This window comes from Mastacembelus armatus, chromosome 18 (genome assembly GCF_900324485.2).
Source record: "Mastacembelus armatus chromosome 18, fMasArm1.2, whole genome shotgun sequence".
Classification (NCBI taxonomy): Eukaryota; Metazoa; Chordata; class Actinopteri; order Synbranchiformes; family Mastacembelidae; genus Mastacembelus; species Mastacembelus armatus.
Genome location: NC_046650.1, coordinates 15,847,926 through 15,873,483, shown reverse-complemented (window position 1 = coordinate 15,873,483; position 25,558 = coordinate 15,847,926). Strand labels below are relative to the sequence as shown.

Genomic DNA, 25,558 nt, shown 5'->3' with positions numbered 1-25,558 from the left:
TGAAGGTCAGTCTGCCGTTCTTGGCACGACATTTGGTGAAACCACAAATGACTTTCATCATCCACTGACTTTCCACCTGCTGCCATCATCAGGGTAAAATTGTGCAAAACATATATTTGACTAAATACTTGAGTTTCACATCAGCTGCATATTGTCTGTCCACATTTGGATGGAATGAAACCCTGAGCAGGACATTTGCCTATACTGAGACTTCCAGTATAAACCATTAATACATCAATGAGATACCTTTAATGGTTATTTGACATGCAGACAGTCTGCAGTTGATCTTCACACATGCAAACACAGTAAAAAAAAACACACACACACAGTGACACACACACACAGTGACACACAAGCATCAGTATATATTTGGAGCAGATGCCTCTACAGCCCAGTTTGGAGATACAGAAGGTCGGGAGGAAACACTACTGCTGAAAAGGTGAGTGGGTTTTATTTTTAAACCCATGTTTAAACTTTATTTAGCAGCCGACATGGTAAATCACAAACCTTTGCTGACTGTTTCTGGTCTGACCAGGTACTTTTCTTTGATTGTTTGGGATATTTGCATCAGCGCTCACACAGATTTTGTTCTCTCTGCTCATCCTCTTTCTTCTGTCTACTCTTCTTCACAGATATGTTCCTCAACTCCTCATCCTCCTCCAATGCCTCCCATCTTCCTCCTCCCTACCCTTCCTCCTCTAATTCCTCCATCCATCCTGCCACAACCATCTGCCTTCACTACCAATCCAGCTTTCTCATCTTCATCACCTTCTCCTTCACCAACATCCTCCTCCTCCTCCCTCTCTGCATCCTCGTCCTCTACGTGGCTTTTCAGCTCTGGCAGAAGCAGAAGAAAAAATCAGCTTCCATGGCGACAACCACGAATCACTCTGATGTTCTCTGCTACCACATGGTTGCTATGGAGATGATCGGCGTCTTTGGATGTGGTTTCTGTTGTTGTGGCGCCTTCATCAACGTGCCCTGGTTGATGACGGTGGGTCTGCGCTTGTTCTCTGCCACCTCATACGGGCAGATTTTCTTTCACATCCTCACCTGTGTGGAGCGCCACCTGGCTGTTGTTCATCCAATCACCTACCTCAGCCTGAGGAAAGGGGGTGGGGTCAGAATCAGAAACATCACCATTGGGTGTGTTTGGCTGTTTTATGTTGGGTTTTGTGGCTTAGCCAGGCTGGCGTCATATTTCAACACCATCTCAAGTCTTTGCTTCTCTTTGCTCTCCATTAGCGTTATCTCTTTCTCCAGCCTTTCTGTTCTCCGCGCTCTGATTCGTCCAGGGCCAGGGGAAAGGGGCGGGGACAGGAAGCAGGTTGGCCAATCAAAGATGAGGGCGTTTTACACCATCATGGCCATAATGGGAGCTCTGCTGCTGAGGGTTGGGGGGAGTCTGTTCGTTGTTGTGGTTTACTCCTCCTCAGCACTGAGCGAGCGTGTCAGGTGTGGGATTCTGGTGTCAGCGGTCTGGTTCAGTCTGCCCAGCAGTCTGGTGTTACCTCTGCTCTTTCTGCACAGAGCCAGAAAATTAATGTGTTGTAAGAACAACAGTGAAACAGGTCAAGGATCAGAGAGAACATCCTAACCTGAACAGATTATAGCAGGTTGCAGCTGACTAGATTCCTCTTTAGCAAACTGTCCATCCATCCATTATCAGTAGAACAGTCCAGACCTTGAGGCATTCCCAGACAGGATGAGATATATAAACAGTAGGTCTAAACCGGGGGCCTCCAACTAGTTGCCCACACCTGGAAAACCTTGCCCAGGAAGGATCCTGATCCTGATTTTGACTCCAAATTGTCCTCTATCTTGTTCAGCTCTGGGTTATGTCTCTGTCAGTCTGTCAGGCAATAAATCATTACACTCTTACACTTTCCAGAAAAGTCAATAACACAATATTATATTGTACCTGTTAAAGTGCAGTCAGACCAAAACTTCATACTCACATGAAACAAGGAGAAACACTCCAGAGTCCAATCAAACCTTGACCTGCAGAGGAAATAATGACGCAACAAGTCAAACAAGATGCACTGGTTTTATTTTAGTACTCACCGTTTGGACATAACGAGGAATTAATGACGAAATTCAGAAACATCTGCCAGTGCAAGTGTAATAATGTTTCATGTGAATGTTTGAGAGTGTGATGTTGAAACTACAGAGGTAAACGTCAGTCATGGTCCATATTCTACTCGCTCTGGTTTACAGGTTGTTCCATTAGAACAAAACAGAGTCAGATCATGACAAATGTGATGGATTTGAATAAGCAGCAGTTTTAAGTTACAGCTCATTTGAATCTGTCAAACATCCACATTAATGGACAGATGGAGTCGAGGAGGGAGCAGAATTATTCACTTTATTTTGTTTGTTTATTTCACTCCACATACACACGGCTCCTGAAGAATCATCGTATGCAGTGGTATTTATTTATTCTGCTGATAACTGAATAAGCTTTGGTAAATATTTTACAAGGTATAGAGAAGCAATTTTTGTGAACATGTCAACTTGTTTGTTCTTTGTGGAATATGTAAGAGTATGAGCACATCCATTATATCCTGACTTGTGTGGCTTTAAACAGAATAAATGTAATGTCTCATCTAAAACTGTAAAAGTGAACCAATCTTCAGACAATAAAACTGTTTGATTTCTTTAACTGATCATTATGAGGAACTTAAAGCTCAAATCAGAATGATTACTACTGAACATTGGTACCAACTGCATTAATGGACGTATTATCAAAGCAGCAAAGCAAGTGAAGGTCAAACTACATAAGTTATTATTTTATACACACAAGCTCAACAGACATACAGTAGAAGCGTCAAAGCTTTTTAGCTCTAAAAATAGAAAATGGTTATTGGGTTAAACTTTAAATAACACAACCATGTAGACAGGTGCTGTGAGCCTATTTGAATAAATGCCTCATATACATTTGACTGTCAGACGCCACATTCAAAACCTGACAGATGTTATTACAAGTCTGTCCAACAGCTGTTTCACTATTTTTATTAAAAGTCCTGATTCACTACCTTTGTGCTATTGTTCTGTAATAATTTCATCTATGCAAACTCGGCCTACTCCTAATTCTGTCTCTTACGACAGGGTAACATTCCTGATTTGTGTAGAAAGAGCAGAGGTAACAACAGACCGCTGGGGAGGTTGATCCAGACTTCACACACAATCATCACACATTGATCAAATCTTGCATTCGACAGGTGCATCACAGCCCAAGCCAGATTCCAGGCACATCTCAACAACAACACTCCCAGTAGGTTCAAAATGGTGTAGAAAGCCCTTTTCTTTGATTGGTCAACCCTTCCCCTGTCCCTGCCCTGTTCCCCTGGGCCTGGTCGAATCAGAACACAGAGGACAGAAAGGCTGCAGTAGGAGATGATGATCAAGGAGGAAATCAAGAGGCAGACAATTGTGGTTAAGAGGGCAGTGTCTGCAGAAACGATGATGTTCACGCAACAGCAAAAAAGCCAAATGCAGACAATGCAGATATTTCTGATCCTGACCCCTCTCTCTTTCTTTAAGCTCAGGTAGGTGATGGGATGAACAACAGCCAGGTAGTGCTCCACACAGGTCAGAACATGAAAGAAGGTCTGTCCATACCAGGGGAAGAAGAAAACCTTAAACCCCATTAACAACAATGGGAGATCCTTCCAGTAGACCCCACAGCAGCAGACGATGCTCCCAGAGACGCTCACCAGCTCCATGATCACCATGTTGTAGGTGAAGATGTCGGAGTGAGTCGTCGGTGCTGCTGTGGAGGAGGAGGAGAGCCGGCGTCTCCACTGTTGGAGACCATGGTAGAGGATGATGATGCAGAGAGGGAGGAGAAGGAGGATGTTGGAGATGTTGAAGGTGGTGAAGATGAAGAAACCTGGATTGACGATGATGCACTTGAATGAAGAAGTGACGGAGGAGTTGGTGGAGGAAAACTGAGGATCAAGAAGGGAGCCATTGGAGGAGGATGAGGAGGTGACCGACATGTCTGCAAGAGGATAAACAGACTTAAAAAATATGGTCAGTCTAAAAACACAGACACTGTGACTACTAATCCTGTGTCAAAGTCAAATTAATATAATATGGGTCCTACATCTCCCATAATGCAATTTACAACTATCCTGTATTAGACAATAAGAGAATAAATTGTAGTTGATCAACTTTTCAGTTCTTCATACAGCAAGATAACGTTTGTTTTCTGTTCGTTTTCAGTGACGATGATAATAAAAACCAACCTGATCAGTGTTTGTTTGAGCTTCCTCCCCCTGCGTCTCCTCACTGTGGACTCCTGAGTCTTGGACCCACATGTGCTGAACTCAGTTTTTATCACAGCCAAACTTCACAAAGTTCAATTTAAATGTGATTTGCATAAAAAACAAATGTGACAATGACAAACTAAGTGGAAAATAAATAACCAAGTGATAAGTAAACAAAAATAGTAAGGCATCAAACTAAAAGTCCAACATTAAATATAATCAGCTCAGTAATTTCAGTATGAAAAGTTCCTGCATTGAAAACTACCCCTCACACACACACACACACACACACACAGAGTTAACCCATGTTTTTTATAACTGCACTATCAAATTAAACCATTGCATCATTTTACACATAAGCTGCCTGCCTTTGGAAACTTGTCAATCTAAAAAATGTTTTGTTATAAACATGAAAAATAAATTTAAGGTTTCGTTTGAAGTAACAACCATGTAGACGGGTGCTGTCAGCCCATTAGAATAAAGGCTTCATATAGTCCTATACATTTGACTGTCAGACGCCACATTCAAAACCTGACAGATGTTATTACAAGTCTGTCCAACAGCTGTTTCACTATTTTTATTAAAAGTCCTGATTCACTACCTTTGCTGCTATTGTTCTGTAATAATTTCATCTATGCAAACTCAGCCTACTCCTAATTCTGTCTCTTACGACAGGGTAACATTCCTGATTTGTGTAGAAAGAGCAGAGGTAACAACAGGCCGCTGGGGAGGTTGATCCAGACTTCACACATAATCACCACACATTGATCAAATCCGGTATTTGAAACGTGCATCACAGCCCAAGCCAGATTCCAGGCACATCTCAACAACAACACTCCCAGTAGGTTCAAAATGGTGTAGAAAGCCCTTTTCTTTGATTGGTCAACCCTTCCCCTGTCCCTGCCCTGTTCCCCTGGGCCTGGTCGAATCAGAACACAGAGGACAGAAAGGCTGCAGTAGGAGATGATGATCAAGGAGGAAATAAAGAGGCAGACAACTGTGGTTAAGAGGGCAGTGTCTGCAGAAACAATGATGTTCACGCAACAGCAAAAAAGCCAAATGCAGACAATTCAGATATTTCTGATCCTGACCCCTCTCTCTTTCTTTAAGCTCAGGTAGGTGATGGGATGAACAACAGCCAGGTAGTGCTCCACACAGGTCAGAACATGGAAGAAGGTCTGTCCATACCAGGGGAAGAAGAAAACCCTAAACCCCATTAACAACAATTGGGAATCCTTCCAGTAGACCCCACAGCAGCAGACGATGCTCCCAGAGACGCTCAGCAGCTCCATGATCACCATGTTGTAGGTGAAGATGTCGGAGTGAGTCGTCGGTGCTGCTGTGGAGGAGGAGGAGAGCCGGCGTCTCCACTGTTGGAGACCATGGTAGAGGATGATGATGCAGAGAGGGAGGAGGAGGAGGATGTTGGAGATGTTGAAGGTGGTGAAGATGAAGAAACCTGGATTGACGATGATGCACTTGAATGAAGAAGTGACGGAGGAGTTGGTGGAGGAAAACTGAGGATCAAGAAGCGAGCCATTGGAGGAGGATGAGGAGGTGACCGACATGTCTGCAAGAGGATAAACAGACTTGACCACCAAATGGAAAAAAATTTCTGTTCCAGACTAGAAGAGTTTCTTCTTTCTTTCTTTTCTATTATTAAAGTGGCATCAAAGCAGGAATCCAGTGATTTGCACTTCAATAAAATCCAGTTGTAAGAGACAGATTACAGTCACAGTAAGTCCAGCAGACACCAACTAGTCCCAAGCTTGAGTCAATTTAATATAAACCAATTCCTACATCTCCCATAATGCAACTCAAAATATCTTTTATTATACGTCCCTGCCTGTTCAATGCCCAGGACTTTATAACAGCTTTACTGTCAGATATAGTACGTCTTAAACTCCTTCACGGTCACATGATGAGTAAACTCACCAGTCCACCTTTAAAGTTTCTGTAGACAACCTGTGGGAAAACTAGAGTTTGATCAATGCCAACTTGAGAAAGTTTGTTTTCTGTTATAATGTTAATCAAAAGTTAGAAGATCACCAACCTGATCAGTGTTTGTTTGAGCTTCCTCCCCCTGCGTCTCCACACTGTGGACTCCTGAGTCTTGGATCCACATGTGCTGAACTCAGTTTTTATCACAGCCAAACTCTGCCTCAACCAAGTTCAATTCAAATATCATTTATTTGCATAAAAACAAAAAACAAATGTGACTGACAAATTAAGTGGCAAATAAAAGGCCAATAAATGGAGTAAGGAACCAAAAGGAAAAGATTACAATATATAATATAGTCACATTTTGTAAAATTAAAGAGACAAACTCAAACATCATACAGCCCTTGATTTATTCATAAACTTCCATACGTCGATCTAATAAAACAACTACATTTTAACAGATACCTTGGGAGACTAATTCTAACATTATTCTAATAGATCTGGATCTGACTGTAGTTGTAGTTGTCAGTTTCATTTATTTTCAGAGTTCTTCTGTCTCCAAGTTGCAAAACGGAAAATTCAGGCATAATTTTAGTGCTTTTATTGTGATTGTAGACTCTAACGGTATCAGATTTTCTTCAATCCAAAGTGATCAAACCCAACCGTGATCCTCATCTCATGGTCTTACAACAGGCTGGCGTTCCCGCTCTGTGTGCGAACAGCAGAGGTAACACCAGGCTGCTGGGGAAATTAGTCCAGACTTCACCGATGACCCAGCTGCATTTAGAAAACTTTGCATTCAAGATATCCAGCACAGGCCAGAGCAGATTCCAAGCACATCTCAACAACAACACTCCCAGGATGACCACAATGGTGTAGAAAGCCCTTCTCTTTGATTGGTCAACCCTTCCCCTTCCCCTGTCCTGCTCCCCTGGGCCTGGACGAATGAGGACACAGAGGACAGAAAGGCTGCAGTAGGAGATGATGATTACGGACGAAACCAAGAGGCAGACATCCACAATCAGGGAGCTGTTGTCTGTAGCTGCCAGAGCCACCCCTCCAAGGCTAAACAGCCAGACGCAGCCCATGCAGACATTTCTGATCCTGACCCCTCGTTCAGTCCTCAGGCTCAGGTAGGTGATGGGATGAACAACAGCCAGGTACCGATCCACACAGGTCAGAACATGAAAGAAGGTCTGTCCGTACCAGATGAAGGAGTAAAGACAGAACCATGTCTTGAACATTTTAAAATCCTTCCAGTAGATACTACAACAACAGAGGACGCTGCCAAAAACACTAAGAAGCTCCATGATGACCATGTGGTAGGTGAAGACGTCAAAGTGACTCGTCGGTGCAGAGGAGGAGGAGGAGGAGGAGAGCTGGCGTCTCCACTGCTGGAGACCATGTAAGAGGACGAGGATGCAGAGAGGGAGGAGGAGGAGGATGTTGGAGACACTGGTGACAACCACAGACGTTTGCTTCCAGGTGATACAGTCGAGCCATAAAAGGACGGAGGAGGGCTGAGGATGAAGAAGGGAGTCATTGGAGGAGGATGAGGAGTCACCTGACATGTCTGCAAGAGACAATAAAGACAAGTCCGTGTCACAGACCAGCAACCTGACAAGGTGCATCCTGAACCCAATCTAGTTTCCCTTCAGCGTCTTTAAACTTATTGTGCCACAACTTTACTGTTTCGGCTCCTTCGTTCCTCTGTCACCAACATCATTCACACATGCAGTGGCCTGAAAAACTGAGAAAAACCGCTCCACAACAGCAAACGTGTTGATTTCAGAGACTCTACACGAAATTAATTAAAAAGCAATAAGAACACCAACCTTTTCAGTGTGTGTGTTGGAGCTTCACCCCCGTGTCTCCACTGGATATCTGACATACTGTCCTCGCCCCCACTGACTTAAATTCAAATACTAACATGTTTCATTTGCATAAAGAAAACAGTGACATTGACGAATGTATGTATAAGACTTTCTCTGCATTACTAATATTAGTTCATGAGGATAAACCAGTCCTCAGACCAACTGTAGCAGTGCAGGAGCAGAATAAACTGAATCAAACAGTAACACTGTAATAAGTGTGTACACATTAGTCCTATCTCTGAGTAATTAGCAACGACTGACTGATCAACGTGATTCACCCCAAAAAAAAGCCACAACATGTGACATGAATCTGCAAATGACCTGAAAAGATACATCATATATTTAAATGTTGATGTCAATGGGCCCATTGTAGGATATTTTCTCCAAACAAACAGGATGTGCTTTGAATAACATATTTGCATGTGATCTTTTTCTCTGAATAAATCATATTAACAAAAAACCTTAACCTGGGAAATGACTCAGTATTTTTTAAGCACACCTGCAGTCTCAGTACCAACGTGTGCTCAGGGTACGTGCACGTCAGGCAGGACTGTGGTTGGAAACATGATGAAGTCCGACAGCAGCTGCTACAGGTAGTAGGTGTTTCTATATAACCCTGAATCGAACTGCAGCCCTGAACTCGAGTCTAAACCTGAGGTCCTCACAAAGACACAAGTCTCACACAGACCAGGTGGTTGCTCTGGGCTAAAGGACACAGATTTGAATGGGCGTCAGTTTTAGTTGCAGCTCATTTGAATCCAGTCAAACTAATGATCAATGAGGCGTTGAAATACAGTTATCAATACAAAGACCCATATTTAGGCTGTCTCACATGTTCCGTCTCTTCATATAATCCCACACTGAGACCAGGGCTCTGTGGGGTCCACACCACCTTGTTACGACTGATCAGAAACCTCCCTGAGAGGACTGATCATGGATGTGTCTAAAACATATGCACAGCACTGCAGTATCAAGCATTTTCCAGCTTCGCTGCTGCCAGAAATCTCCTGACTGAAGCGTGTGTGTGTGTGTGTGTGTGTGAATACCAGCTCTTCTTCACGTGCACCTTGCTGCCCTAAATTCCTCCTCAGGCTGATGCCCCACATGGAAACATGGAAATGAAATTTGCCTTCTTCAAACAACAGCACATCCTAAAAACACCTAGTGAGCTGAACATGCAAAAAAAACCCACAGCCTGTCCAAGTATATCTGTGCACGAGTGTCTGTGCACGACGGTGACAGTGAAGAGACAGACGAAGAAGAGGAAACATGTACGAGGTTGGTGACTTTTAATAATTAGAAATGTTCCTAGATTAACTAGATCTCTGCTTTGGCCACGACTCTTAAACCTCTTTAGGTGAAAACCTGAAAACATTCGCTGACACAAAAACAAAAACATTGGTTCATTGTAGAATCTGTTAAGTTGGAAACTGATGATATTTGTTTGAAGTTCAGGTTTTATCCAAATGATAAGAATTGAATTGTTTGGTGCAGTGACCACAGGATCATATGTCACTGAGCAAACTAATCTTCATCTGCTGGCCTGAGTCTCCAAGGAGGCTGTCTTCAGCTGCAGGTAGCCCAGGAAGGAACGCAGTACTTCTCAGATACTTCACTGGAGGAAAAGTACAGAAATGCAGGGAATTAAAAGATTTTTTCCCCCATTTGATATTTCGCAGTTTAAGAAAAAAGCTGGATAAAAGAACATATATAATCTGCATAATCTGATTAATGGTAAATACATTTGCACCCCAGAACCAAAATGTCAGGTCTATGCTTCATATTGTGGGTCTGGTTATGTAAAAGGACCAAGATCTGGCCTCCAGTCTTCAGCTGGGGTTTGGCTCTGCATCCTTTCATCCTCTCCCCATCCTCTTCTCTCCTCAGGCCCCTCTAGAAATGTCCTTCAGCTCTCCCTCCTCCTCCAACTCTACTCCTACTTGTGCCGTCGAAGACTACTTCATCTTCATCACCTCCATCGCGGCCAAAGTCGTCCTCATCCTGCCTTCCTTCTTCATCGTCATCTACCTGGGTCACCGGCGATGGCGGCAAAGGCGCTCAGGTGCAGCGGGGGGCCACTCTGACATCATCACCTACCACGTGGTCACAATGGAGATGTTGGGCCTGGTGGCGGGAGCGGTCTGTTGTGTCGGCGTGTACACCAATCAGCTGACGATGGTACTGACAGGGGCGACGATTTACCACCTGCTTGCCCATGGACAGATATTATTTCACTGCCTCACCTGTGTGGAGCGCTACCTGGCCGTCGTCCATCCCGTCGCCTACCTGGGCATGAGAGCAGTGGGCGTGGTCAGGGTCAGGAACGCCGCCATTGGCTGCGTCTGGCTGATTAGTGTTGGGTGGTTGGGTTTGGTGGCCGTCAAACGTAACGTGCTTCAAACTGTCATACATTTCTGCTTCATGATTTTCTGCATCGCTGTTATCGCCTTCTGCAGCCTGTCTGTGCTCTGTGCTCTGATTCGTCCACGGCCAGGGGATGGGACAGGGGACAGGGGGAGGGTCGACCAATCAAAGCAAAGGGCCTTTTACACCATGATGGCCATAATGGGCGCACTCCTGCTGTGGGTGGTAGGTCAGCTGGTTATCGTTTGCCTGGACGTCTCAGATATTTTGGGCCATCACACCGTGTGTATGTTGCTGTTATCTGAAGTGTGGTTCTCTCTGCCCAGCAGTCTGGTGCTACCGCTGCTGTTTCTGCAGAGAGCAGGCAAACTAGGCTGTTTCTGCTCCAGAGTCAAACACCTGGAGAATCTAACACCATGACCCATAAAAACTCACAGGAAGAGCAAAAATGATTTTACACTTAGGTCTTAGAAAGAAAAGCTGGTCTGTCAATAAATATGTGCTGATGCTTTTTTTATTTTTTAAACTGAAGAGATGAATAAACTAAAGGCCTTACCTGAGCTTTCTCTAACTGCTGGTGTTGATGTTACTGAGTCGCAGGTAGCTATGGATCCAGGCCTGTCCTGGCTTTTCTGGAAACATAAATAAGAATAAATAAATACTGTTTATTCACTGCACAGTCGGCTCCAGTATCAGCTTCAGATCCAGATGTGGCCTGAAAACCCCCCAAAACACATTTTTTAAGACATTCACATTCATTTCAGATCTCAGACCTCCTGCTTGTGCTTGTCCATTTTCAGTGGATGTGCTGTGGAAGTCTAGTCTCCACTTTGATATTTGACCCGGGTTGGATTCTGCAGGTCTTAGACTGAGCAGGGAGGACCAGGCGAATGTGGACCCAGTCTTCTAGTCCAGTGAAGATTCAGCATCCAAGAGAAGGAAAAACAAACCAAATACTTTTTGAACAGGCCAAGAAACAAGCAGGATCATGACACGAAGACTCTGCTGCCCTCTAGTGTCAGAGCCACAAACCTGCCTCCTGTTCCACCCGGTGCTCATTTCTCTCACACCATGAAATGAAAGTGGTAAATTGAGCCTGTTACAGCCTCGAGTAAAAACACTATCAAACAGTTTACACAGGCGAGGTCAGAATAATCCACAACGAACATCTACTACAATATCAAACGACACCCCATAATAATAATAATACAGCTATAACTGCGTTAAAGATCCCACAAGACCCAGGCGTGGTAAACCAAGCAGATTGACTTTATTTGAATCTTCCACGATAATTAATCGTCATCATCATCGCCAGCATCACATCAGCTCAGCAGCTCGGGTCTGGTGTGACCCTGACGATCTTATTATCAGTTACATATTAAGTAGCTTAAATACTGAGGACATGTTGTTTGACAGTGCTCGAACAGAAAGCCCACCCCCGGCTCCACACATCACATGTGACATTATTGTTTTCATGTACATGAACAGCTGCTCTGTGGTAACAGCTCATTTGTTCGACAGCTCACAGGTAATCCAGCAGCATCAAATGTTTAGCCAGAAAAGAAAAGGTCTGACGACCGGGGCCTCGACTGACACTCTCTAAGGACGAATCAGGTGGATATTTTTAAACTGGAGGACAAATATAATCTGAGGCTGATCATAAAATGAGCCGTGGCCCAGACACTAAAGGCCGTTTATGAGGCCTCATCATCAGATCTCCAGTCCAGGACAGCAGCCCGCAGCTCAAAGGTTTTATCACCAACGACAAATAAAAGCACAGCTGTTCATTATTATCCCAGTGCAAAAACAAAGGGGCTCGGGGCAGGTGCAGGAGCAGGTTTTAGAAACTGATCATCGAAAGACCAGCGAACAGAAATCTCAGCTGCTGACTCGTCAAGTGTAATTTAACACAAATGCACATTAAGGTGTGTTTCCTGACAGTCTGTCACACCAACATCAGCCCAATCCAGACTTTCTGAGAGTTAAAACCAAAAAAAAAAAAAACAAAAATGCAGCTGGAATCCATGTGATTTCACGTCAAACCAAATCTAGACATGTTTGTTTTTAGTTTTTTTTTCTTTACAGTGTTTCACAAACTGTCATGTCCCATGACCACAAGAGACACAGTAACAGTACTGACAACAATACATCGGTCAGGATTGCTTTTATGAAACAGTCAAGAGAAAACAGGAGCAGACGTGTGTGTAGTAAACTATGTGGGCAAACCTCAGGTGTGTGTGTTCGACTGGAGCCTGAAACCGAGTTAAAACAGTGAAGACACTATGGTTTTATACAGACACTGATGTTATGAAGTGGAAATGCAGACGCTCTTATAAACAGCAAGATGGACAACGAGGCTTCGCAAAACATTCAGTTACAGTTCAAAGCAAACGACGAGAAAATAAATTTACAGCTGCACCGGACTCTGGTGTCTGGTTCGACACCAGTGACCGTGAATGTGGAAGATGCCGGAGCCTGAAGCCACAGGAGCAGCTGTTTTCCTCCAGCTGATGCGGCAGCACCATCTGTGCTGTCACACATTACAAAGAGGCTTCACCGCCACCTAGTGGGCAGAAAACACAAACACACCGCCGTGTGCCTTGGACACATTCTCCGTGGACTTGCACGTGTTTTGCTGATAAATATTGCACAATAGGCATCTCAGATTTTTTTTGCTCCAGCGTTTGCGAGTGTGTGCACACACACCTGTACCAGCTGCTGACGTCTGAGTGCATGTGTGGAAGCGCAGACAGGCTCCCTGTGGTGGTCTGCTTGTGTTGACGCAGCATGAACTGAAATCCTGAGCAATAAAAGTTGGCAACGCCGGACATGAAGGCAACGCCTGTGTGTGTGTGTGTGTGTGTGTGTGCGCGCTGGAGTTAAGACTCCACACGTGTGTGAGGGCCATGATGGCTACTGGATTAATGTCACTCTAGTCTAAAATAAACAGTTACAGTGGCTTTACTGCTGGGACTAAACATGCGAGCGCACATGGTTGCGTGTTTATGTGTTTATGTGAGACCTCATGGGCACAAAGTCGTCTTGGCACAGCTTTGGACGCACTCGGAGAGAACAAAACACCACAGAAATACCCAGTAACAACACAAATGAGTGAAATACACTTCTGTTGAGAATAAATCACTTATAAAAGATGATAAAAAATAACTTAAACAGACTCACAGTCGGCTCCAGGTACCCTACAGGACTCGAGGCTCACCAGTCCCAGATCAATGGGAGGCCAAGAGCGTTGTGTGTTTTACAAAAATAAAAAATAAATAAATAAATAAAAATGTTAAGACATGAGAAAGTTCTTAAGCTTACAAAGGCCTTTAGATTTTAGACATCCCTTAACCTGAAATAACATCTACTCAAGTACACACATGATATAAAAGTAAGAAATTACAGACTGAACCGCATTTTCTTGTTTCCTCACTTTTGTAAAAGCAGCTAGATTTGAAATTTGACCTCATTTCCACTAATTTGCACATTTCAGTGGCTACATGAACTAAAACACACACTGAACAGAATCTTCCAAGCTAAATTAGCACAATGAGTCTTAACAGTGATGGAAAACGATGGAAAGCAACACGACCTTGTGATTAAACTGACACAGAAGTGTGCTCAATGTCTTTTTAGTGCTTTTTTTTCTTAAGGGACAATAATGGAGACACTTTTATCTACAAGAGGCTGAGATAATGATTAATAGCTGTAAAAAATAACTGTCTTTAAGCTCACAACTTCACTTTCGGCCTTTCAGTGTCGGTTCAAGCGAGTCTTTGTTCCTTTCCAGTCCTCCAGTCACAGAGAATCTCTCCTGGTTTTTATTTCTCATTTTAATAACTCTGTTACTTTTCCTGTGCCCAGCTCAGCTCGATGTCCCCCAAAGCTACTGAAGAGTCACAATCAGTGTATGTGAATGTGTGTCAGACTGTGTGTGTGTGTGTGTGTGTGTGGTGTACACCAGGCCAGGTCAGCACTCCTGCTCTAGTTTTCCTTCCCAGAACGAGGACATTCCCTGCTGTCTCCTCTGAATCCAGGTCAAACGTTCGTCGTTACATGTTTCTGTAGCCGTGTTCGTAAACATGTCTGTTATCGTTCGTAGAGTGTAGAGTTCAGTTCTGTCAGAACTTCCTTCTTTCAGTGTGCTTCTCAGTGTCGTGTCCAAAGTCCGCAGATGGAGAACGAGGGAGCCCCTTGTGACGTGGCCTTTAAAGGGCACTACCGGTTTGCAGAGGGTTCAGCCTAACTGCTCTGTAAAGCCTATGCATCAAAGCGCTAATGGCTGTGCTGCCTGTGCCAGTCGACTCTCCCTGGTCTGAGTTTCTATGAAAACATCCCAACCCAAACAAAGAACATACAGTCGGTCCCTGTGCGTGTATCTGGATCACCTAGATCTGGCTCTGCGGTTTGCAATGGCAGCTGTGTTTGCCTCACGGTGACTAGTAGCTCCTGCACACTATCTATAATTAGCCACATGCATCTCTAAACAGCAGCTACTGTGACTTATTGGCTGTATTTACTTCAAGAGGAGGAGGCAGCAGCATGAGACTCCCAGACCAAACTCTGTTTTTGATCACTCGGATCAGACTGTGGGTCGTTTTTACTGTTTTTGTTCTCTGCACTAAAAATGCAAAGCAGTGAAAGTCAGATTTCTTCTTGTTTCTCATGTTTTTTTGTTGTTATGAGAATAAATTTAGCTCCATGCAGCCCAACACCGTGGACATAACTTAGACTGTTTTCATGCTTAAACACTGGAATATAGAGTGTGTCGGTAATAGAGGAAGGTTCTCTGTTGTTTCTTCATATCACACAGAATATAATCCAACCAGCTGTGAAATCAAAAGCCAATTTAGTCCAGACCTCAACACACAGTAACTGTAAAAACCGCCGATTACAGCCGTCAGATCTCACTGTCGTGATCTGATCCAAGAGGAGAAACGTCCACGCCTGCAGGAGATATGAGGAGATGGAAGGGAGGCAGGAGAAGAGGGGAGCTGGAGAAAAGAGCAATGGGACAGCTGAGACACAGAGGAAGCAGTCACTCCCCTTTTTATGGAGGTTTTCTTTTCTATCGGTACCATATCAGTAATGGACAGAGTGTGTGTGTGTGTGTGTGTGGGGGGGGGGGGTTAATGGTGATGTGAGGAGCAAGATGGCCATGAGCGGAAATGTTTCTCCTCCTGAAGCTGTGCAGTTAATCTTAAAGACCTGAGGAAATCCTCATCAGTCACAGGGGCCTGGTGGAAAACACTACGAGGGGAGCTGATTGGTTGTTGCTGCTCAGAGGGCGTTTTGTCTCTGGGATAAATCTGTATCTTTGTTTTCTCCTCCTCCTGTGTTTTTGATCTGTTCGATAAATCTGATTGTAAACTATTTGTCAAATGGAAAAAAATGATTTAGGGCAATCTGGTCTGTCATGGTCTCATTTTATTGTCTATTATTCTCCAGTAGCATCATCCTTTCTCCCTCTACTTCAGTTTCTATTGATCTTATCAGTTTCCTGTCTCATCTGCCTCTTTTTCTGTCGCTCTAGTTTTCGGATTTGATCAAACTCCTGCACGTCTTCCCTGCTGGTCCAGAGTCCGTCGGCTGCTCTCCCAGCCACTACCCTCAGACCTCCTCTCAGTCCTGTCCTTGCATAGATGTATCTGAGAACAGACATTTCTAGATTTGCAGTCTTCCCCTTCTTCCCAAGTGTCCCATCTGTCACCCCCCTCTCGCTCTCTCGTCTAAGACCGTGAGGATTTTCTGGCCTTTAATCATCTTCTCAAGACTCCATCTTATCTCTTGCTGCGTTCTCCCTCTGAACCAGTCTCCTGCCTTTTTACTGCATGAATCTCATCTAGCAGTGCCGGGGGTGCACAGAGACCCGTGTCTGCACAGAGACCCGTGTCTGCACAGAGACCCGTGTCTGCACCCCTCTGACGTTCTCCTTCCTTTTCCTACTCTGTCCACTCACCTTCTCCCTGATGTCTTTTCTTACCTCTGGATCCTTTCGTCTGTTCCTGTGGTCAGTGAACTGTCGACGCTTTTCGTTCAGCCTCTGTTCTCAGTGCATTCACTCTCCAGGTGCTAATGTTTCTGCTCTTCTCGCCGTGCACAGTGTGTCCTCTCACCCCCGTGGCCTCTGCCCATACTTCCTTGCTTTTTCTCTTCGTCACATGTCGTCTCCAGCGTGGCAGCTCTCCTCTCCGTGTATAATGAGGACGGGGAAGAAGAACGCGTCCTGGTAGGATGGAGGCCGGTCCCTCTCACCCTGCCTCCCTTCACCTCCTCCTCCGTTGTCTTGCTCTGCCTCTTCCTCCCCCTCTCTGCCTCCCTGTACCCTGTCTTCCCTTGTCCTCACCTCCTCTCCCTCCTCCTGCTCCTCTTCCTCATCGTCGTCCCCTTCTCCTTCTAGCACTCCCCTCGTTTCTTCGTTGTTCTGCCTTGAACCTAACCCGAGGAATCCTCCACCTCCACCACCACCTCCTCCTCCTCCACCACCACCTCCTCCTCCCGCATTTCCTCCTCCATCTTCCCTACTTCCTCCCAGCCCTCCCCCCATGCTTCGTGAATGAAACAGGCTGTTCTGGCGCCCACCTCCCAGTCTGCCCAGCGAGAATCCGCTCCGACTGAGCACCAACCTTCCTCCTATGCCCCCACCTCCCGGCGCTGTTGCCCTGATCCCTGCCACGGTAGCGTTCAGGAGGGCTGTGGTCCCCATCGGGGCCCTCAGCCTAGAGGGAAGACTGGAGCTCGACGTGGTCCTCCGGCAGCGGGGGCAGCTCTGGAGGAGGTACGCAGAGTTGAACACCACGGGCAGAGCTAGAGGAGGTGGGTTGTTTCCCTGGCTGGGGGTGGTGCCTGGAGGACCAGAGATGGGCGTAGAGGTGGTGGGGTTTGTCCCTCCACTTGTGTCCAGGTCCATTAGCAGGGCTTCAGAATAGCTCGGGACCATCTGTTGGTTACAGCGGATGTGCCACTCCAACTCCGTCATGTCCACCGTGTTGACCCGAGAGATGGCTCTGTAGCTCGTCCCGTTTAGACCAATTCCAATCGCTATTCCTCCTGGGTGGATCCCATTCTCAGTCCCCCCTTCAAGCCCATCCACTCTTCCACCTCCACCCGGCCCCGCTCCGCCTCCTCCTCCACTAGCATCCTCGTCCTCCCCGAACAGCTTCTCCACGTGGTAGTGGACGTACGCCGTGCGGTACTCTGACACCACCCGTAGCGGCCACGACAGCAGGAAAGCTGAGGCCAGCCAGAACACCCTGTGCCTAGAAAACCACGGCTGGTGAGCGGGATCTGGGAACGCCAGGATGTGTTCACGGAAATCCACGTTCTTCAGGTGCATTCCCTCCCTGGCCTCCATGTAGTCGTCAAGCCCTTCGTTCTCCCCGAAGAAGCGCGCTCGCTGGAAGAACAGAGGGAGAGAGAACACACTATCACACTGAGCAAACGTTTTCTCTAAACCAGCAGCTGGACTCCACATCTGTCCACATTTGATCTTATTTTTATAAAAACCACCTCGTGAGACATTAAGCATGTTGTGTTTTCACCACTTCTTACCTGGGTGAGGTAGGCGGCTTCAGCACGTGCACTGGAGAAGCTACAGAGCACAGAGAACTGCGTTACTACCTCCTTTATTCCACCAAAGTAATAATCTTAAAACCAGCTCCCCCTCAGGTCTTGGGACCAGCTGTGGGGGGGGTGTCTGAACCTGAACCAACCTGAAACACTTGGTGAACCGGAGGCGAACGGCAGGGTGCAGCTGCAGGTCCAGCAGCTCCTTTGACACGTCTTTGACCCCGTAACGGGCGTAGTCGAACTCTGAGCTGGAGGCGTGGGTGTTGACCCGCTCGTGGTAGACCTGAGGAAGGGGGGGTGCAGGGAGGACAGGAGCAGTCATGAAGAATCCAATTATCGGGAAGACAGATTAACATCCATATGTGCTTCAGCGTCAATAAAGCATGGTTACTAAGGAGAATGATTTTTTCTTACTGCACACAGCTGTTTGCACACAGCCCCGCAATATTTCACTATAGGAGAAATTAAGATTTGCAGAGCAGTTATTATAAAAGTTTCCGAAATTACAACTCAAGGCTGCACAATGCAGCTAAGATTATAGAAAGTAAAGAGTGAACCTGAGAGAAAGTGTTAGCGTGTGTGTTAGCCACTCTCCTCACCTGTGTGGTTGTGTACGCGTCTCCGTTGCGGTACCTCGTCACCTGTCTGGTCCGCCTCACGTAGTGGTAGCTGATCGCCTTCCACCAGATACAGGGGGTGGCCTGCTGAAGCCTCTGCACGCGCTCGTACACTTCCTGGACGAAGGGAGAACCAAATAAAATCAGGACTGAACGGGCCCTGACCAGGTTTGTTACGGTGTCATCGTTTGTCTTTGTGACAAAACAAACCAACATAAAAATATATCGGTTTGTTTCTCTGGAGCTTTTCTGTGCTCACATGAGCAGTTAAGTATTATTGTCCCCTCACAGCCAGGCCGGTCATTGAGACTCAGCTGGTTAAAGTCCAACCGTCTGTGCAGACATTAAAATGCAGCATCTTTTTTTTTTTTCCTTCCCTGCTTTACCTCAGGCATGTTGCTGACACCATCACACTGAGCAGGACTCACTGATTAAACAAATTCATCTGCTCAGGGTGAAGCTCAAGGTCACAGATCCCTACTGCAGCAGCACACTGTAATACTGTCGGATCGCTTTACTCCGGGATAAATTCACTGCTAAAACTGCTTTTGACACGTGCCTGGAACTCAGCGTGAGCCAACATGGCAGTCTTGGAGAAGCAGTGCCAACACTCCACCAGGTAGACCACATACAGCATGGCCAGGAAGGCCAGGGGGATGTAGACGTAGCCGCTGGAGCACGGACTCTCCAGGTGCAGGATGTCGTTGTAGTAGGCCGCAGACGTGGCATCGTCGTCAGCACCCAGAGGGATGGAGGACGAGCCGAGGACGGGCACCCGACAGAGAGCGCACCAGGCCAGCGTGGCAAAGCAGCCGTACATGAGCAGGGTCAGGAGGAGGCACTTCCAGTGGGACTCCCGACACAGGGAGGAGGCCAGGGACTGCTGGACTGGCCTTTGCTGAGGGGGCACAGAGAGGTTAGAGGTTAACAGCGACAAAAGTCCCACAAGACTAAAAACTATAGAAGCATCAACAAACAAGTGGAAAAATGACTGTCAGAGTTTATGTTTAAATCCAACTCAGTGGTGACAATAATTATATTTAATGCAGGAAACCAGAACATACAGTTCATTTAAATGTGACTGCAAAGCTGTTCATGTAACTATGAACACAGTATTTTCCTGTTCTTTCTATTCCACCATCACTTTGTGAATGCAGCATAACAAAAAGAAGTTGCATGATGGGAAATGTAGGATACAGTCATTTTAGAGCTTGACCCACATTAGGGGCCTGATTCTGGCCTCACCTTTTATTCTGTCTCTGAGCTCAAATAAATAAACACATCAATAAAATTAATTCATTTACATGTGAATGTTTTCTGATTCATGCATTTCTGTGTTTTCACCGTCTGTATTTATTTCTCCATCTATTTGTTTCCAAAAATGTGTAACAAGTTTGGAAATAAACTTTTTCAGACGCAGAAACACGTCAATATGCTTTTCTCACTGTAACGGTCTGAGCTGAGCTGCCAGATGTTACAGATGTTCGTCTTTTCATGTCGACAGTCAGGAAGAAAATGAATAGTGCACGAGCGTCAGTGTTTTATCACTTATCAGCTTCTCTGACCCCGGTGACCTGCTGGTTTTTCTAAGAGTCCGAATCTTCCTGTTTGGTAAACAGGCTGGTGTTTCAGAGCCGATGTGTAAGCTGAGGTCGTGACCAAAGGAATGCATTACACCGGGCCGCAGCCATCATCGGCCCATCACTGGGTAAGTGCTGCATATTAGACACACACACTCTCTCTTTAAGTGCACACTTACACTTGACAGTTGCACTGTGTAGACCTCATATTACTGCACACACACACACACACACACACACACACACAGTGCACATCAGATACGCACAGAGACGCTCTAATGTTCTCTCTCAGCAGGCACATTCCACGCTGTAATGCAGCCAGCAAAGAGTTGGTGAATAATTTAGATGAGAGCGATGCTTCCAGACTGTTCTGGATCGGACTGACTCCACGGTGCTGCTGCAGAACAGAGAAAGCCTGTTTATCACGTAGGCTGAATGTGCATGTGGCCTCCCCGTGTTGTTATCGTCTGCGACAGGAGCAACGCGGCGGATGAGGAATAAAAGACGGGACGAGTCCAGTGTCCTCTGGTCCTCTGTCCTGTCAGCACATCAAACACACCGGCCCCTCTCCTCTCCTCTCCTGTGTGGCTTTATCGTTCACTCCTCCCATACACTCCCATCTTCTTTACTGCCTCCCTGTCCAGCACAATGCAGCCACACTTTGCTGTCCACAACACCCCCCCCCACTGTGCACCAAGGACAAGCAGCGAAGGGCAGCCACACTTCATCGGCCTGCTGCATGAAAACACGTCCCCATGCTTTACTTTCTCTAGGGTTTTTCTCTCCACTTCCTCTTCCTTTACCTTCTCTAATCTTTTTTCTCCTTCCCTGAATCTTCCCTCCCATCCTTTAAGCATTTACTCCCACCCCAACCCCAGGCCTCCTCACCCCCACGTCTCCTCCAGTTCATCCTCCCTGAACGTCTGTCTCTAAGTGGATTGATTTGGCTAAGAGTGTTACGTAGAGGAGGGGTGAGAGACAAAGAAGCAACCATGAACTTTTCATGAACGCAAGTACGAAAAGAAGCGAAATGACAGAGAGGGAGGGAGACGGTGGCAGAGAGACAGACCGCACCTCTCTCCAGGGAACTCCGTTGCCAAAATCCATCGTCCTTCTCCTGCCCTGCCTCCACGTCGCTCTCAATTTATGTTTCTGGCTCCAATTCTCTTCTTTCACCTTCTGCAGACAAAAGGAGCTAAAGAGAATATTCTAGCAACAAAAAAGACCCTGCATGGTCACGACACTGCAGCTGCAGGAGTCAAACTCTACCTGTACGCATTTATACCGTTCACACGCATTTATCTTTTTCACAGTTACTACACTCGGCTTGGAGTCTGGCGGCTGAGCCTGCAGAGGGTCAACACACATCCACAACCCCAAACTCCACTGACACACGATCAGATCCCAATCACAGGATCAGGCCCAGACTGAGCCGTTCTGGGCACAGTCGTGGTCTCTGCTATACAAAGACAGTGAGGAAACAACCAACACCGATTAAACTCAATTAGCACAACAAGTCTAAAAAAGGTGAAGAACTTCCTGATGCTCTTCAGCCACAGGATAACAACACCTCCCGCTGCTAAAGTCTGCATCGGGTTTCTGTTGGCGCTGCCTCTGCTGAGCTCCTGCATCAGGCCGGAACAGATCGGAGACAAATCTCAGCCTCCTTCACTTCGTTAGGAACAGAAATCTATAGAGCGCACTCTGCACAGTGTCAGCTTTCACTGTTTCTAACCTGCTTCTCAAAAGTCAGGACCAGGACTGGACTGGCTTCATTCCACAAACAGCACTTTGACTCAGACTTAACTGTTCACAATAACATGAAGCTTTTTACAGAGAAACCCCAAAGACGACGAGGACGACAACAACCACGACGGACCGACATGAAGTCCTGGGAACAGAGAAGGACTTTTGGTCACGTCCCAACTAAAGAGAAACAACCAGATTAGGTGTTTCTGTGGCAAACAGATTATTAATCTGATCTGAATACAGATTTCTAACAACCGGGCCAGTCTGTTGTGACTGAGGTCACGTGATGCTTTATTCTGGGCTGTTGTTTTTATTGGGATAAGTCTAAGTCTAAGATGAACTTCAGATCTGTGCTGGGATGTTGAAGATGCTTATTTCCTGCCTGTGCTGACAGGACTTTTCATTAATTGGATCGACTTCATCCAGTAAATGTCTCTGAATTCAATCACTGTTCTATAATCTGCTCTTGTACCATTTGCTGTAATGTGGAGCCTCAACTCTGCAGCTGTGCCACGTGTCATTTATTGGCTCTTTACATTTATGCTGATCCTCTAATAATACGCTAATAACAGGGTTTTTGATAAGACAGTTCAACATTTATGGTCTAGTGGATGATCACATTACACTGTGAGTGGGTGAATAACAACATGACAGCATTATTTTTAAAGGAAATCCGTGGCCTGGAGAGTTTTTTTATTCTAAGGCATGTTGATGACTCACGATGATGGTGTTGGTCATAAATACATCAGTGTTGTTACTCTGCCTCCATCTCTAATGCATTTCTTATCACCATGAAACTACAGCGGCTCCTAAACATTTTCAGACCCCCCCCCCCCTCACTTCCTTACAGACCATGTGATTTAATTCTAAATAGCTCAAATCAGAGTGAAATCTGTGCGTCTTGTTTGCTTTAATTACCTTCAGAAGTCTCTAGAATATTTTCTAAGGCCACTGCATGTTAGAAGAGTCGACATCTGTGCCCCGATCAGAGCAGTTTCCACAACCTCTCCTGGTTTTAAAGGCGTCAAACAGAAAAATGTGCACCGCTCTGTCTCCCCGTGTGTCTGCTCATACTGATTCAGCTGGTTAGGTGAGTGGAGCAGCTATAATTAGAAATCCTTGCATGTGGGTGGAAAACGAAGTGAGAAAAGGAAAATGTGCTGTTGACGCCTGCAGTGCACCGTTTTAAACGATGTGTCATCTCGACACACACGATCACTGAGGATGTCAGGCCTCTCCGTTAGCACTTGATGTGGTGGGAAATAAAATCATCCACTTGTTTTGAATGGACCAGACCAGACACCTAGCGACAAGGTTGCAGGTTTCCTGCTGGGAAATGAAACATCCCTGAGAGCAGCAGTCAGTCACATTACCGGTGACGCTAATGGTGCCACATCTGCACGAGGGAATAAAGTCCCAGAGCGCCACAGAAACCCACTCTGCTATTCACAACTTCACAGACGGATTGTTTTGCCACAATACACCAAACAAGTGTGCAAGACAGTTTAGTTTCCAAGGCTCGAGGAGACAGGGAAAAACAACAGCCAGTGCACAGGAGGAGCCGGGATCAGGACTTTAATTAACTAACTCTCATGTTATGTTCAGGGTCAGATTGAGATGACGGTTAAATTTAATCACCAATTAAAGCCTCACATTGACTGCACCTTCTGTGTCTGGGCGTCACCGTGTGTGACTGCAGCCAGAAAGACAGAAACATGTTTATTTTAAATCAACTCTTTCAGCTTTGAATTTTATATCGGACATAAAACCAGGAGATCAAATAACATCTGACAGTTTCTGTTCTTGTTTATTGTAGGAAACTGATTTTCTCATCATACTAACAATGTTCTTGTCCCTACCCAGGACCAGAGAATAAAAAGTAAGACAAATAGAAAGAAGCCTTGATCATTTATTTAAAAACTTCTGTCACATTTCACCCTCACACACTGGATCTGCTGTTCCTCTCCTCCGCCTGTGCACACGCTCTCATTTTCTGATGAAACACGAGGATCAGTGTCATGTACAGTTAAACTCTGAGCTGGTTTCAGGCTGACATCTTCATACTGACCATGCAGCTTGAACACGAAGCCCGTGAGTGAAAGCAGTGAGACGTGAGCGTGCAAATGCTGGAGAGAAGCAACTCAAGACAGAGAGAGGACGATGATGCTGCTCGGTCCGTGACAGGCAAATCTAAAACAGGAAGGAGACGGAGACGGGAAGCTGGGAGGGAGTAATGGAGGCAGAGTCCAGATGCAGACTGCAGGAGAGTGGAGGCATCTTTTAACAGGTTTAACTCTACAACATTACGTGCCTGGGGCTTTAAATGGCAACAGGCCCAGTAATAAACACTTCTTTCTGTTCCTTATCGTCTCGTTTATTGGACACTTCTCAGTTAGGACAGTCTCACATACCAGAAGAAGCAGTGAAACTTACTTCTAGTAAGTTAAAGAAACAGCCACTCGGGTGTGACAATTAAATCTCCTCAGAGCTAAAATGATCAGTCCATTAATCAATCATTTGATTACTGAGTTTAATGGCAGCCAGAAGGAAACTCCAATGATTGTGTGAGGATTCAGGTCTTTTATGGTCAGAAATGGCCCCGATCAAAGACCACAGGGTAGTTTTCATGGCCCAAGGTAATCACAGCTCACATTAAGACAAGTATCCAGGTGTGATCCTGCCAGATGTTTTATTACAGCACATGCACGAAGGAAGCAGGAACCATCGTCATCTGAAGCAGGGAGACTGAGGAGGGCGGTGCACTCAGCTGTCTATCAAAGAGGGGAGTCAGATCTATGGTTCCTGAACGCTCCCTCAGAGGAGGTGCAGGTTTCCAAACACTGTGGTGGAGGGAGGTGTTGTTTTGGCTCAGAGGTGTGTGTGTGTGTGTGTGTGTGTGTGTGTCTTAGTGTGTGTGACATATTACACTGGAAAATGCTAAACCATCTCTTCCCATAGTGACACATCATACAGCGCTGCCAGACATATCACACTTACCGCCCCCCCCCCCACCCCTCCCACCTCCACTCAGAGCCAGCGTCCTGCTCCGTGCCCTTGCTCGGGACTCGGGAGGAAAACGTGACTTCGTTAAAAACAGGGACCAGTGAGTGAGAAACCAGGAGAGTGGTGCATGATGTGGGGACCAGCAATGACACAAGGGGCCAATTATGCGTAACTTTACGCAAACCGGACTCTTCCTATCCAGGCACAATCACAACAAAGAGTCTAAAACACCGACATGTCCTTCCTTACCTGCTCTCGTCCTGAACCTTCTTCCAAAATCGGCTCTTCTGCGGCGGCCGTCTCCTCCTCCGTCTGCATTTTCTCTCTTAACCGCTGCGTCCTTCCTTAGAACCGGGCACAGGCGGCTCCCACCCCGGCAGCGTCCGAAGGCAGGGACCTCCCCGGCGGAGCAGCGGTCACCCCATCCGCCGCATGTCGGGATCCGATTTCACGATGGCGGGGCCTGCGGCAAATCAGCATCATCCGCTTCGGATTCCGCGGTGTCCACTGCCTCCTCCCGCGGACCCGCTCACTGCCGCCTCTCCACCCGCTCCATCCTCTCCGGTCCAAGCGGGATGTGACTAAGCAGC

At 46.1% G+C, this 25,558-nt stretch overlaps 1 protein-coding gene and 1 long non-coding RNA gene across 2 annotated transcripts; both read right to left on the bottom strand.

Annotated features, from left to right (window-relative positions):
* Nucleotides 1–9,549: 9,549 nt before the first annotated feature.
* LOC113135335 (uncharacterized) lies at nt 9,550–11,368 on the bottom strand. Its single transcript, XR_003296158.1, has 3 exons — nt 11,224–11,368; nt 11,007–11,082; nt 9,550–9,701 (listed from the first exon to the last, which is right to left on the bottom strand). It is a non-coding gene; the product is annotated as an uncharacterized LOC113135335 (long non-coding RNA).
* Nucleotides 11,369–12,512: 1,144 nt separating this feature from the next.
* Nucleotides 12,513–25,527, bottom strand: LOC113135328 (transmembrane protein 151A-like). Its single transcript, XM_026315270.1, has 6 exons — nt 25,218–25,527; nt 19,196–19,534; nt 18,619–18,753; nt 18,163–18,302; nt 18,002–18,041; nt 12,513–17,846 (listed from the first exon to the last, which is right to left on the bottom strand). Exons 1-6 carry the CDS (start codon nt 25,284–25,286, stop codon nt 16,608–16,610), a joined length of 1,962 nt encoding a protein of 653 aa, XP_026171055.1. The 5' UTR covers nt 25,287–25,527; the 3' UTR covers nt 12,513–16,607.
* Between the last annotated feature and the right edge of the window lie 31 nt (nt 25,528–25,558).